We start from the raw sequence: 15,904 nt of genomic DNA on the forward strand, positions 1-15,904 counted from the left end.
TTGTTATATTTATTTTTTATATCATTTTATTTATTTCCATTCTTTTAATTGCCTCGAAACTTTTCATTCCCTGCTAGATCATTTGAATTTATATTTAAAATCCGAAATATTTTTTGAATTTATTGTAAATAGAATTTATAAAAAGTCTTATCAATTTTATAAAATCTTTTTGATAGACGAATGCGCATAACTTTTATATCTATATTTGTAATATATATATATATATATAAATATGAATATTAATTAATGCTCACATAGTGGCGTTGATTGGAGATACTTCAAATCACCATAAGCTACTGTATCTTTCCCAACTCCTTTTGGTAAGTTAGCATGCTTTGGTAGAATTATTTATTTAAATTTAATTATGGTTAAATAAAATAATTAATTTCCATAATTAAATTTAATCATTAGCACTTAATCCATTCGTAGGAGCTGTTGGTACGTACACGATTTTTTATTCCCTATTATTTTATTTAATGAACAGCAAAAATATTTAAATTTATAAAGATTCTTTGTAATTAAATTTAATATTTCTACAGAAAAATATAAAATCTTTATGAATTTAAGTTTATTATAAATGCCATCACAAACACATACACTTTAATTGTAATAAAAAATCCTATTTGTTTTATAATTACGCTTGATTTTTATACCTACTGAATTGAGCAATAAATTGAGTAATTAGTTATTAATTAATTAATTAATTAATTTTTTTTCAAATTCAGGTCAGAGAACGCAGTGTCAGAAGTGTACCGATGGGTCATTCGCATCGCGCGTCAAGGTCATCTTTAAGTGCTGGTACACCAGATAGTCTCAGTGACAATGAGAGCTCATTCAAATTGTCAACAAGAAAAACTAGTACTCCTTACAGAAGTGTCATTACACCAAGTAAGTACTCAATTAATCAGTAGGATGATTATATTTATGAATATACTTTATATAATTAAATTTAAATTAGGTGGCAGCCGTCCATCTAGCCGTCCAGCATCACGACCGGCATCAAGGCCAGCAAGTAGACCCAGTAGTAGACCAGCGTCAAGACAAGGTAGTAAACTACCAAGTCGATATGGTTCAACTCAATCATTAGATAGTACAGGTAATTATATTTTACTTTATTAAATATTTATTTAAGTATTTGACGTTTTATTTATATTTAATTTTGTTTAGATGAATCAGGTACTCCAAGTCGTATTCCACGAAGAACACTAGGTACAACTGGAACAACACCGACGTCAAGTCGACACAACAGTATTTCTGGAAGAAAATTAATTCCTCCAGTAAACGGGTCATCAACATCTCGACCTCGGACTCCCACTGGACTCGTAAGTCCTGCAAGCGGAGTCCCATCTAGGTAAGTTTTTATTACTTATATTTTTTATAAATAAAATCCTGCATTTAAATTTCACAGATAAAAAAAAAAACTAATATGCATTGCTCCAGATTTATTGACAGCGCAATAGATTTAACTGCATTATCAACTGCATTTAAAATTTTAAAAATAAATTAACACATCATTTATATTTATATTAATTAGCATAATAAAATATTTTAAATATTTAAAATTTAAAAAATAGTCGCGAGCCTTTAATTAAATAATTAATTTTTTACTGCTACTTTTTAATATTTTAATTTATTATTAAATTCGCTAGATTTTATTTAAAAAAAAAAAATTGAAAAACATAACAAACTGATCTAGAGTCATAACTAAAAATTTTTTTAGGCTTGGTTCGATTTATAGAACATCGAGTATCCCAACTCTTTCTGGTGCCGTAACACCAAATAGGTAAAGCGTAATTAATATAACTGGGAATTATAATTTATTTAATACGGTGTCGGGATAATAATAAAATAGGCTGCTTTAACTAATGGTTTATTTCTGATATATATATATATATATATATATATATATATATATATATATATATATAAAAAGATAAAAATAAAACCACTTTCAATTAACATTTCCACTGTCTTGCTCTCTATAACTCTGGTGATGGTTTAGTCGCTCGCGGATTCCTGTGTACGTGGGACCAGATATTAAATCTCCTCAATCTACAACGAGTAATTTTTCAACTCATTCCACGCAAAGCAACCATTCTACAATTTCAACTGACTCCACTGGGTATGCCTGATCTGTCGCTAGTTTGTCATGTCCGTTTTCTTTCCTTGCATCATAAACTGAACTGATATTATTATTATTATTATTTTTCCCAAAACCAAAAAAAAAGTACCGTTTTAATGAGTGACAGCACAATTCCTTTACCCACTTTCAAATTATCAAATTATTTTTATTTAAAACAACCTCCGACTTTTATTATTATTTGTTTTTTTTTTTTTTTTTTTTTTTTGTATTTACCCTTACTGTTTATTTATCTAAATATCTATTTTATTTTGCTTTGAAATAATACTAACTCTCATAAATATATATCAGGGGCAGCTCTGTCTGTACCAGTTCAGCAACTAACTATTCATCAGCTATTAAATATGCTAGGTAACTAGCATCTGTCATTCATTGTTTAAATATTTACAAAATAATCATTTTTCAATTTTATGTCACGTAATCTAGCGATCCGTGGTCTTATTTTTAGTCACAATTTAAAAAATTTAGTTAAAGTAAAATTGACACTGAAATAATAATTTCTTAAAGTAGAAATTTAAATTTAAAAATGATTATTTTGTTTGCTTTATAAATAAATGCTTATAAAAATAGCTTGTAGAAAAATGTGATTGTCAAGAGTCTAAATGTCAACTGTAGTTTATCTTGGTGTAAATAATAATTAATTTATAAAAATTACTAATTATTATAATTAAATTATCTTAGGACACGAACACCTTCCAGTGGTTCATCGACGCCCTTGCCACCGGCGTCAAAATTATCGCGCAAACCTTCAGGAGCTTCAGATACTTCAGTCTCAGCTCTTCCAGTTTCATCACGCAAAGGAACCAAACCCACGGCCATTGATCAGAGAGCTCCATTTAGATTGTAATTAAAATTTAAAACTAAAAAAAAACTTTAAATCGTTTACGCGAGACGTATGTTTATATTATCATCAAAAAATTATCACAAATATCGTGTTTATAAATTAAAAAAAAAAAAAAAAAAAAATAGATTATCTTTGATCGAACTTTTCATACTGTTTTTAATCAAACGCAATGCCAGTAATTATTAAGAGCATCGCTAATAAATTGTTTACATTGTCTAAAAAAAAAAAAAAAAAACTAAAAAAAAATATTTAAAACGTAATTTTAAAAAAAAAAATATCGAAAAATAGAATTAACATATTTAAGTGTAGTGAAAATAATTTAAAAAATTATTAAAATTTCTATTTATCAAGCAAGTTTATTAAAATATATAAACTAACTTACATATTAATTAATATTGAGCCTCGTTTGACGAAATTATAAAAAGTTTAACGTTACTAAGTGACAACAGATTTATAAATAAATAAACTATTGTATAATATGATTTATTGGTCACAGAGATGAACTAAAGTCAGTTAATTAAAATATAAATAATAATAAATTTTTAAAATAAACTAACAAGTGTTCCTAATAGTACCGAATTTTCGTTACCGAACGAAATTAGTTCGTACAAACAAGCTAAAAAAGAAAAACAATCTCATTACACATTTGAATGCCATTTACATAAATAATATTTATAATTATCATTTATTAAATATTTAATTGTGTAATTAATTTACTTTTACTTAAAATAATTATTTGTTTAATCTTTATACTAAAACTTTGTTCCTAATTTTTTTTTCATATATTAAAAATTAAATTTAAATGTAATTGTAACTTTGAAAAGAGATTTTCTACGCGCGGGTACTGATCCGGTTCGGGGAAAAAAAAACATCAAATGGCAGACCCGCGCGTAGACTTCTGTAATTTTTGTTGTAAGAAAATTAATATTTACCATTACCTATTAATTTTTTATTGGAACAATTATGATCTGATAAAAAAAAAAAAGTTGAACTAATACGCGAGGTTGCGCTTAAGTTTAATGTTTTATTATTTTTTTTTTTAAATAAAATGTAATAATACCAATTGTCCTAAAAATTAAGAGCTAGAATATATAAGTGTTTAGATATTAACAAAATTGTTATTATTAAGTACTTTTTATTTTTGATTCTTTGCTGTCACGGACTAGAACATTTGCAATTTAAATTTATTATTTTTTTTTTTATTTTTTCTAGTGTTTTTCTAAAAAAATGCAAATGCTCAATCGTGAAATATTTATTTGAAAGTTACTATTATAATTATTATTATTATTGAAAAGAGAATTGAATAAAAAATAATGAAGAGAGAACGTATTATGTAAATATTGGTTTGTTCTCTTGTTTGAATAAATAAAAAATCCGCTGATTAATAAATAAATTGTATGAGAAATAGGGGTTAAATATTTTATTATTAGCGGAAGTGTAGGAAAATGAAAGAAAATCAAAGTTAGTTTTACATTTATGTGGCACAAATGTAAACTGATATTTTTTGTTGATTTAATTATTTTTTTTTAATTAGATATTTTGTAAGTTTTTAAAAAACTGCGAAGAACATAATAAAATTAAGTGCGACAAAATAAAAAAAAAAGTAAATAAAACAAATAAGTCTGAGGTAATGCCTCGTAATCGTTAATTAATGAAGAAAAAAATATTTAAAAGACATTTATAATTCTTTTATATTAATTATTAAAAAAATGCAACTAATATAATAAATATATATAAATAAAAAAATTCCTCATTTTTACTTATTAATTTTTCTAATACGATTAATGTATTAACATTGTTATAAAAAGATTTATGTTTTGCCTTATTGTAAAATTATGTATCGTTTCTAATACGCTGTGAAAATATACATATAGATATATATATTTAAATCAATTGTATAGAAATATTTATTCTTAATTTATTTACGGCAGTAAAATTGAACTAAAAATGAACTTACCTTAGACTAAATTCTTCATTTCCGCAACGTATTGGACAGCAGCTTAAGTTCTAAATATAAAACTAATTTCTTATAAACTAAAGTCTTAATTATCTATTAATGGGAATATTTAAAAAAAAAAAAATTGGTATTCGTTTGATTGTTCTTTATTAAAAAATACAAACATCATTGAATTTATTGAGAAGTGATAAAAGCCTTGAAAATAAATATATACAAATTTATAAATAAATAAAAATAATAATCAAGCAGCTAAACATTTGATCTCTGAAGTATTACGATGTGTCATTTCAGAAACCCTAGGGGGTACAACAATTGGGTTCCTGAAATGTTTTTTGAACCAACATATCAATGCATCAAGATTATTGAACACTTGGTTGCGATATTTGAATCCCTGTGAGATAACAGTAACATACTCATGGTAACATCTTAATCGAGGCACGTACGACAGTAAAAATTTACCAGGATAATTTTTCGAAGCCGAAAAAATGTATGGAATACTAGCAGGATTTTTTCTCTTCTGTTCCTTTAATATTTGCTCAGCCTTTTCTTTGAATCCAAGAACCTCAGGGTGATAGTACTTAAATTTAAGTATTTCTACGACATTACTAGCCATTACGTTGATATATCTCGCAAGTATTTCATCCAGGTCTTCAAATTTTTCAGTGCCGATCCACAAACTTCGTCCCAATGAAAAAGAATTTGATTTATCTGTTTCAATTACATCAATGTACTGATAAATGTCATCAGTTACTTTCCAAGTGACTGTTAAATGATCGATTCCTTTGCTGCTGGGTCTGATAATAGCTTCCCCTTGATCCATAGTCTTTATCATCTTCTCAGCTTCAGCGAAACTTATATTGTGAAATGACGGATGGACAACAAGACGTGTAGTATAAATCGGCTGTTTACTTTTCCTGCTTTCTTTTTCTGCTCTTTTATCTTCTTCTTCAGCCTCTGTGTCGTAGTATAAGTCCTTAGCAGGTCGCCAGGTATTATTTACGTCAGCAAGATCGCTGCTTTTACTGGAACATTCGCTGCCGAATTGGTCTACATCAATTTTGATAATACGACAAGCTATCACTTGTTGGATATGCACCCGATCCTGAGGATTCGCGACATAATTATCAGATATATTTATAGAATTAAGGTATCCAGACACTCCATTGTCCAAACGAAGTCTAACGCCGACAGCTTTTCCTGGACAAGATCCCGTGTCAAAATGATTCCATACTTTAGTGAGTTCAACAAAATCATCCTTGGAACAGAATGGACACTTCCAGAGTCCAGTATCGTCATTTTTAACGGGGTGTGCTTGATCCAGTTGTGTAACTTTGGGTTTTTTGAATCTGAACCCAATAACTGTTGCCTGGACTAGTTTGCCGACGTAAAAAGTTTCTTGAGTCTCTTTGGTCAATAGAGTAAACATTTCTTCAGGAGATGGAGATTTATAGGGCACTCGTAGATCTTTGTAGCGGTAAGTTAATTCAGTTTGGACATCATAGAGAGTAGTAATTTTATTTCCAAAGCCTTGTCTCTCTAACTCGACGGCAAAAGCTTCGAGATCTAATTCCTGAAGCTTGTAGGGAGTTTTTATTATTTCTTCGATAGCTGTACCTGGATCTGCATTTTTGACCCCGTATTCCAGAGCATCGACGGCCATTTTACGCGCCCACTCGTACGTTTCTGGATGAATTCTCGTGTTGTCCAACACCTCAATGTAGATATCTGAGTTGTCGTCGAGAGTAGCCGTGTCTATTTTTATAAATCCAGCGCAATTCATAAAAACTTTAGGTCCCATATGGCACACAGTCACCAAATGAGTACGATTTTCCAATTTATTTTTTTTGCTTTTCAGTATTTTCAATAGAACCTGACTTTTTCTGGGGCCTAATCCACAAACGAATTGTAATAAATTTTTATTGTAAACTTTATTGCTGCTCAAGTCGACACCAATTTCATTGACTCTGTTGATAAATTCAGTATACAAGTCCACCAAAAGCTCTTCTTTTGAAAGTAAATCTTGAAGGGGATGGAATTTCAAGCAGAGCAAGTCTTCATCTGGATTACAAAGCTGCGAAAATTCCCCGAGAGGATTTTGTAGACGTCGCGCAAGTGAAATCGATTCTCTCAGTAGTGGAGGGAACTCGCGGAATTCAGCTACTCCTCTATTGCTGGTAGAAAATAACTTTGCTACATTAGAGTCACATATTTCAACTTTTATAGCAGGATACTGTTCTTTGACAGCAAGCTTTGCCAAGCATTCCCTGATGTCATTGGAAATTGTTTGAGCATCTCTGGATTCACCGCCAATTACTACAATATGAGGCTTATTTTTGCTGATGAAATTTCGCAGAGAAAGTAAATCAGCTTCTTTGAGATGTCTTTCGTTTTGGTTAAAACTATTCTTACGTTTTAACAAATGAGGCAATTTTAAAAAGTCAACGCATTCACCATCCGGAGCGACGATTGAAGCAAACGCAGCTTGATTGACATCTGGAACATAAGCGATTCCCATTGACCTGATGCCTTCTCCAGTGTTCCAAGCTTCGTCATCTTGGCCATTAAATTTGCATGTGTAGGGAGCAAATTTTATCCAGTTGAATAATTTGCGACAGCACAAGTACGTGATGGATTCCTTTGCTTCAGCGGTGATATTAGCTCTTAATTCATTCTTCAAATCTGGTATAACATATTTTTTAAAAGCCAATTCTACACTACCAGTACGTAAATCATTCCAGTCTTGGACATTTCTGTTGAATTCATCTTTGATGTATAGCTGCTTGAATTCACTGATAAAGTCTGAGCCGACAATGCCTTTAACGGTTTCGCTGAATGTGATCGTTATCAAACCATCAGCTTCAGCAGTCGATAACTTGAGCCACATATGATCAACAAGTTCACGAACTGGTTTGTCCTTCAAGTACTTCATGGTATAGATCGGATGACTTTCATCTATTCCTCTGATTCCTTTTTTAGTCGGGCGTACTGACAGCTTAGCACGATCCATGTAAATTTCACGAGCGCATTTTCGTACAATTGGTTCACGTGCCAGTTGGATGGCCACCATGTGCTGAACAGCTTTCAGAACTTCTTCTGTGGACTGGAAACTTCCCCCGAGATAGTCTTGCGCCACTACATCAGGATGAACTGGATGTTGATTGACTTCATGACGCTGATAATTGTCTTGTAAATTTTCAGCAAAGTGTTCAGGAGTGAGACCAAACTTTTTAGCAAAACTGCTGAGCCCGGCGCGGACATAAAGTGCGTAAGGTCCACTTCTGACGGCCTGCTTAAGAGTACAGTCATTTTTTTCAGTCTCTTCAGCATCTTCATCCCCAAGCGATGGATCTTCACTATTTTTTTCTTCAGCCTCCAAAAGATATTGTTGACGTTTCCTATTTTTTTCCTGTCGAGCTTCCATCTCCTTCTGTCTCAAGATTTCCTTCATTCGCGGAATGTCGCGACTGTAGTAGAGCATGAAATGATTATAAACGTCATTTCTCTCTTCGTTTGTTTGGACGTTCTTCAATCGCTCGATATCTTCGTCTTTGATAATCCTAATCTCATCTGGAAGTGACGCCTCAGGATTCTTCATTAATTCGTCCAATTGAAAATCTCTCATATTTTCAAACAACCTCAGCAATTTTTGTTTTCTCTGGTACAATTGACACCACTTAGCATCGAACTTGTACACTTTCCACAAATCATCGATATTTAATTCTGGTTTCACTAGTTCCTTGCGGTAAAAAGCTATAAAAGGAACTTCAAAGTTTTGATTGCGCATCAAATTCAACGCATTCTTTATTTTCTTCACAGTTTCTGGTCCTTTAGATCCTAAATTATTCATACCGCCTGAACAATCCGTAACTTGTTGCAAAATTTTTCGTTGTGTGAATGCATGCTTATAAATCCACTCTGCCTCTTCATCAAGCTCGTTGGAACCTTCAGGTACAGGAGTAATCGGCGTTGAGCGTAACTGCATTCTCTCAGGAATGTCCTTGCAACGGATCTCATGATCTAGGTCCGTATAGAATGAGCGTTTTAAATCACTAGGCTCATATATTTGGAAAATATTTTTGCCTGTAGGTTTTCTTGTACTCCTCTCATCTTCAGCTTCCTCATCTTCGTCTTCTGGAAACATGTCATCGTCGTACTGGTGTTGTACGGTGTCATAATCAAAGTCAACACCAAATATTTCCCTGGCCTGGTCCAGAGCTGAATCGCCTGCAGAAACATATTTCCTCTTGGGTATGGGCTTGTCATCATTGTCAACAATGAAATCATCGTCTGATGGAACACTTTGATCATCGTCGTCAAGATTGGATCCCTGATGCTCCGATTCGCGACTGGGACTTTGATTTTTAGTATCCTAAAATTTTTAATTATAAATTTGAATCCATGAAATAATTAAATAAAGTAAATTAAAATAATTATTATAGAAACTAAAATACTTACATCATCAATGCCATTTTCAAATAATTCATTAGCAATAGATTCTTTCTCAGTCCTTCCATTTTCGTCATCTTCGTCGTCAGATCCACCGGCTGGCATCTGCTTCAAACGTTTGAATCGTCGACGGTCAACAGTAATGCCCAAGTTTTCTTCAATCAAATCATAATCATCGTCCTCCAAACGATCATCAAAGTCATCGTCGTCGTCATGACTTTTCTTTCTTTTACTCCCGTTGACTTCATCGTCGGCTCCGTCACTTTTCTCATTTCCGCTGTTACGGCTTTCATCGTCGTCGTCGTCGTCGTCACAACTTTTTCGTCTTTTACTACCGTTGACTTCTCCATCGTCGTCACTTTCCTCACTACTACTGCTACTGCTACTGCTACTGCTACTGCTACTGCTTTCATCATCATCTCCGTCACTTTCGCTGCTACTGCTTTCATCGTCGTCGCTTTCTATCACGTTATTCTTAAATCTCCTGTTTTCAACTTCTTCATACTCTTCAGTGTTCTTTAACTATAAATTAATAAAATAATATTTATTAAAAATAGTTTTCATTTTAAAAAATCACATTTCAAAAAGTCGCACCAAAAAAAAATTAATCTATTCACTTAAATTAAAAATTTATTTGACAATATTTAATTCAAAATAATTATTTGATCCACATTAAATTTAAAATTCGACTTAAATTATTTTTAAAAAATAAATAAAGAAAAAAAACTTACGAAATTCATTTTTGCAGCAATAATTTTTTGATGTAGATATTTTCAAAAAAAAAACACAAGTAACTTCTGTAACTACTATCAACTTAGATGTTAGAATAGTAACTTCTGTAACAATTATCAATAAGATAAAGTGTGATCGTGATCCTCAAAAGAGTACAGGACAACTAAACTGCATCAAGGTGCGAGTTGCACTTCAAATACCCAGCAAGTCCTTTTCGTTTAAAGATCCAAATTAAGGTAGAAGGGACACTTCTTACAAGTTCATTGGTCAGATGAATTTTACAAAATTTATGTGAATCTCATTAGTTACTTTAGAATAATGGTAACTCTAAGGAGACTGTGTATATTACAAAGAACAAACATTACGGCAGACTGGGTAATTACGCAGGTAATGAACTCATGACCCCTTGTACTGTATGAACCCTTACTTATTTATCTTGTAAGTGTTTTTAATCCTATAATGACTAAGAGTTTGTCTATCCTTAATTAACTAACCATTGGAGTTTATTATGTCGGTACTTAAATATTTTGTCCCTCAGGTGTGAAAAGGAAATAAATCACTAATTTACATCTCAGACAAGACGAATGGAAATTTTTTTATAGCAGAAGAAATTATTGGGATTATACGAGTATTTAAAATAAATAAATTACAAAATATGAGTGTTATTTAATTTTTAAGTTATCTTAATATATCAGGATATTTAGAGAAAAAAAAATAATTATTCTCCGTAAAATAATATTTTATATTTTTTCGTTTAATAGTAATGTTAAAAAGTAAATTTAAAATATATGTTTTCTATTAAAAGAAAATAAACCATTTTCTAGTGGATTTTTATGATTACTTGGATCGGTCTCAGGACATCTTTGACGTCATGTAGCCTAAGTGCTGTACAAATTGAAGACAATGTGTTTTCACTTGAAGACAAATATACATATATATATTTATTTTAGAAAACAGGAAAAAAGGATTTTAGGTCACACTGTAGAATAATTTTAGAAAATGTCAGTCTTAAGATTGGGCGGTCTTAAAAAAATTTTCGAATTTAACATTTATGATCACACGGAGAAAAACGGAGTTAAGAAATCTACGAATTTGAGACAAGAAGTTAAATCGCCGAAAAAATAATTATGCAGGACTGTAATTATTACTGCGATTATTGGTTTTATTGAAATTTTTGTGGTTTCGAGGCCGCTGCTGGGAATCCTACTCAATTTGAATTCCGACATCATTTTTCTCTAAATAATAAAGGAAAAGTTTAAATATCGACTTCTTATAGATCTTGTAAATAAATTTTAAAACGATTCTCAGGCTCTCTATCCCTCAGACAATTGCGCAAGAAGTATGCAATAGCCAGTAGAATAACTCAAGCGTCAATATGACAAGATTTAAGCCTTCTGTTTGGTAGTAATTTATATATATCGCGTTACTAAAACCAAAAGGGCGTATCTCAAAATATAGGCCCTTTTGGTTCTGCAGAACTTTACTTTTTTTTTTTTTTTTTTTTTTTTTTTTAATAAGTAATTTAGTAATTTGTTATATTTATTTTTTATATCATTTTATTTATTTCCATTCTTTTAATTGCCTCGAAACTTTTCATTCCCTGCTAGATCATTTGAATTTATATTTAAAATCCGAAATATTTTTTGAATTTATTGTAAATAGAATTTATAAAAAGTCTTATCAATTTTATAAAATCTTTTTGATAGACGAATGCGCATAACTTTTATATCTATATTTGTAATATATATATATATATATAAATATGAATATTAATTAATGCTCACATAGTGGCGTTGATTGGAGATACTTCAAATCACCATAAGCTACTGTATCTTTCCCAACTCCTTTTGGTAAGTTAGCATGCTTTGGTAGAATTATTTATTTAAATTTAATTATGGTTAAATAAAATAATTAATTTCCATAATTAAATTTAATCATTAGCACTTAATCCATTCGTAGGAGCTGTTGGTACGTACACGATTTTTTATTCCCTATTATTTTATTTAATGAACAGCAAAAATATTTAAATTTATAAAGATTCTTTGTAATTAAATTTAATATTTCTACAGAAAAATATAAAATCTTTATGAATTTAAGTTTATTATAAATGCCATCACAAACACATACACTTTAATTGTAATAAAAAATCCTATTTGTTTTATAATTACGCTTGATTTTTATACCTACTGAATTGAGCAATAAATTGAGTAATTAGTTATTAATTAATTAATTAATTAATTTTTTTTCAAATTCAGGTCAGAGAACGCAGTGTCAGAAGTGTACCGATGGGTCATTCGCATCGCGCGTCAAGGTCATCTTTAAGTGCTGGTACACCAGATAGTCTCAGTGACAATGAGAGCTCATTCAAATTGTCAACAAGAAAAACTAGTACTCCTTACAGAAGTGTCATTACACCAAGTAAGTACTCAATTAATCAGTAGGATGATTATATTTATGAATATACTTTATATAATTAAATTTAAATTAGGTGGCAGCCGTCCATCTAGCCGTCCAGCATCACGACCGGCATCAAGGCCAGCAAGTAGACCCAGTAGTAGACCAGCGTCAAGACAAGGTAGTAAACTACCAAGTCGATATGGTTCAACTCAATCATTAGATAGTACAGGTAATTATATTTTACTTTATTAAATATTTATTTAAGTATTTGACGTTTTATTTATATTTAATTTTGTTTAGATGAATCAGGTACTCCAAGTCGTATTCCACGAAGAACACTAGGTACAACTGGAACAACACCGACGTCAAGTCGACACAACAGTATTTCTGGAAGAAAATTAATTCCTCCAGTAAACGGGTCATCAACATCTCGACCTCGGACTCCCACTGGACTCGTAAGTCCTGCAAGCGGAGTCCCATCTAGGTAAGTTTTTATTACTTATATTTTTTATAAATAAAATCCTGCATTTAAATTTCACAGATAAAAAAAAAAACTAATATGCATTGCTCCAGATTTATTGACAGCGCAATAGATTTAACTGCATTATCAACTGCATTTAAAATTTTAAAAATAAATTAACACATCATTTATATTTATATTAATTAGCATAATAAAATATTTTAAATATTTAAAATTTAAAAAATAGTCGCGAGCCTTTAATTAAATAATTAATTTTTTACTGCTACTTTTTAATATTTTAATTTATTATTAAATTCGCTAGATTTTATTTAAAAAAAAAAAATTGAAAAACATAACAAACTGATCTAGAGTCATAACTAAAAATTTTTTTAGGCTTGGTTCGATTTATAGAACATCGAGTATCCCAACTCTTTCTGGTGCCGTAACACCAAATAGGTAAAGCGTAATTAATATAACTGGGAATTATAATTTATTTAATACGGTGTCGGGATAATAATAAAATAGGCTGCTTTAACTAATGGTTTATTTCTGATATATATATATATATATATATATATATATATATAAAAAGATAAAAATAAAACCACTTTCAATTAACATTTCCACTGTCTTGCTCTCTATAACTCTGGTGATGGTTTAGTCGCTCGCGGATTCCTGTGTACGTGGGACCAGATATTAAATCTCCTCAATCTACAACGAGTAATTTTTCAACTCATTCCACGCAAAGCAACCATTCTACAATTTCAACTGACTCCACTGGGTATGCCTGATCTGTCGCTAGTTTGTCATGTCCGTTTTCTTTCCTTGCATCATAAACTGAACTGATATTATTATTATTATTATTTTTCCCAAAACCAAAAAAAAAGTACCGTTTTAATGAGTGACAGCACAATTCCTTTACCCACTTTCAAATTATCAAATTATTTTTATTTAAAACAACCTCCGACTTTTATTATTATTTGTTTTTTTTTTTTTTTTTTTTTTTTTTGTATTTACCCTTACTGTTTATTTATCTAAATATCTATTTTATTTTGCTTTGAAATAATACTAACTCTCATAAATATATATCAGGGGCAGCTCTGTCTGTACCAGTTCAGCAACTAACTATTCATCAGCTATTAAATATGCTAGGTAACTAGCATCTGTCATTCATTGTTTAAATATTTACAAAATAATCATTTTTCAATTTTATGTCACGTAATCTAGCGATCCGTGGTCTTATTTTTAGTCACAATTTAAAAAATTTAGTTAAAGTAAAATTGACACTGAAATAATAATTTCTTAAAGTAGAAATTTAAATTTAAAAATGATTATTTTGTTTGCTTTATAAATAAATGCTTATAAAAATAGCTTGTAGAAAAATGTGATTGTCAAGAGTCTAAATGTCAACTGTAGTTTATCTTGGTGTAAATAATAATTAATTTATAAAAATTACTAATTATTATAATTAAATTATCTTAGGACACGAACACCTTCCAGTGGTTCATCGACGCCCTTGCCACCGGCGTCAAAATTATCGCGCAAACCTTCAGGAGCTTCAGATACTTCAGTCTCAGCTCTTCCAGTTTCATCACGCAAAGGAACCAAACCCACGGCCATTGATCAGAGAGCTCCATTTAGATTGTAATTAAAATTTAAAACTAAAAAAAAACTTTAAATCGTTTACGCGAGACGTATGTTTATATTATCATCAAAAAATTATCACAAATATCGTGTTTATAAATTAAAAAAAAAAAAAAAAAAAAATAGATTATCTTTGATCGAACTTTTCATACTGTTTTTAATCAAACGCAATGCCAGTAATTATTAAGAGCATCGCTAATAAATTGTTTACATTGTCTAAAAAAAAAAAAAAAAAACTAAAAAAAAATATTTAAAACGTAATTTTAAAAAAAAAAATATCGAAAAATAGAATTAACATATTTAAGTGTAGTGAAAATAATTTAAAAAATTATTAAAATTTCTATTTATCAAGCAAGTTTATTAAAATATATAAACTAACTTACATATTAATTAATATTGAGCCTCGTTTGACGAAATTATAAAAAGTTTAACGTTACTAAGTGACAACAGATTTATAAATAAATAAACTATTGTATAATATGATTTATTGGTCACAGAGATGAACTAAAGTCAGTTAATTAAAATATAAATAATAATAAATTTTTAAAATAAACTAACAAGTGTTCCTAATAGTACCGAATTTTCGTTACCGAACGAAATTAGTTCGTACAAACAAGCTAAAAAAGAAAAACAATCTCATTACACATTTGAATGCCATTTACATAAATAATATTTATAATTATCATTTATTAAATATTTAATTGTGTAATTAATTTACTTTTACTTAAAATAATTATTTGTTTAATCTTTATACTAAAACTTTGTTCCTAATTTTTTTTTCATATATTAAAAATTAAATTTAAATGTAATTGTAACTTTGAAAAGAGATTTTCTACGCGCGGGTACTGATCCGGTTCGGGGAAAAAAAAACATCAAATGGCAGACCCGCGCGTAGACTTCTGTAATTTTTGTTGTAAGAAAATTAATATTTACCATTACCTATTAATTTTTTATTGGAACAATTATGATCTGATAAAAAAAAAAAAGTTGAACTAATACGCGAGGTTGCGCTTAAGTTTAATGTTTTATTATTTTTTTTTTTAAATAAAATGTAATAATACCAATTGTCCTAAAAATTAAGAGCTAGAATATATAAGTGTTTAGATATTAACAAAATTGTTATTATTAAGTACTTTTTATTTTTGATTCTTTGCTGTCACGGACTAGAACATTTGCAATTTAAATTTATTATTTTTTTTTTTATTTTTTCTAGTGTTTTTCTAAAAAAATGCAAATGCTCAATCGTGAAATATTTATTTGAAAGTTACTATTATAATTATTATT

At 29.7% G+C, this 15,904-nt stretch overlaps 3 protein-coding genes across 3 annotated transcripts; 2 read left to right on the forward strand and 1 right to left on the reverse strand.

Moving 5' to 3' along the window:
• Nucleotides 1–713: 713 nt before the first annotated feature.
• Nucleotides 714–3,063, forward strand: LOC128668740 (uncharacterized protein DKFZp434B061-like). The gene is made up of 5 exons (XM_053742330.1): nt 714–888; nt 959–1,096; nt 1,168–1,351; nt 1,721–1,783; nt 2,822–3,063. Exons 1-5 carry the CDS (start codon nt 756–758, stop codon nt 2,985–2,987), a joined length of 684 nt encoding a protein of 227 aa, XP_053598305.1. The 5' UTR covers nt 714–755; the 3' UTR covers nt 2,988–3,063.
• A 2,119-nt stretch (nt 3,064–5,182) lies between these two features.
• On the reverse strand, nt 5,183–11,348 carry LOC128668790 (transcription elongation factor SPT6-like). Its single transcript, XM_053742476.1, has 3 exons — nt 11,268–11,348; nt 9,397–9,909; nt 5,183–9,310 (listed from the first exon to the last, which is right to left on the reverse strand). The coding sequence occupies exons 1-3, from the start codon at nt 11,346–11,348 to the stop codon at nt 5,183–5,185; spliced, it is 4,722 nt and encodes a 1,573-aa protein (XP_053598451.1).
• Nucleotides 11,349–12,362: 1,014 nt separating this feature from the next.
• LOC128668743 (uncharacterized protein DKFZp434B061-like) lies at nt 12,363–14,700 on the forward strand. Its single transcript, XM_053742333.1, has 5 exons — nt 12,363–12,537; nt 12,608–12,745; nt 12,817–13,000; nt 13,370–13,432; nt 14,459–14,700. The coding sequence occupies exons 1-5, from the start codon at nt 12,405–12,407 to the stop codon at nt 14,622–14,624; spliced, it is 684 nt and encodes a 227-aa protein (XP_053598308.1). The 5' UTR covers nt 12,363–12,404; the 3' UTR covers nt 14,625–14,700.
• Nucleotides 14,701–15,904: the final 1,204 nt, after the last annotated feature.

Source organism: Microplitis demolitor, chromosome 10 (genome assembly GCF_026212275.2).
Source record: "Microplitis demolitor isolate Queensland-Clemson2020A chromosome 10, iyMicDemo2.1a, whole genome shotgun sequence".
NCBI lineage: Eukaryota > Metazoa > Arthropoda > Insecta > Hymenoptera > Braconidae > Microplitis > Microplitis demolitor.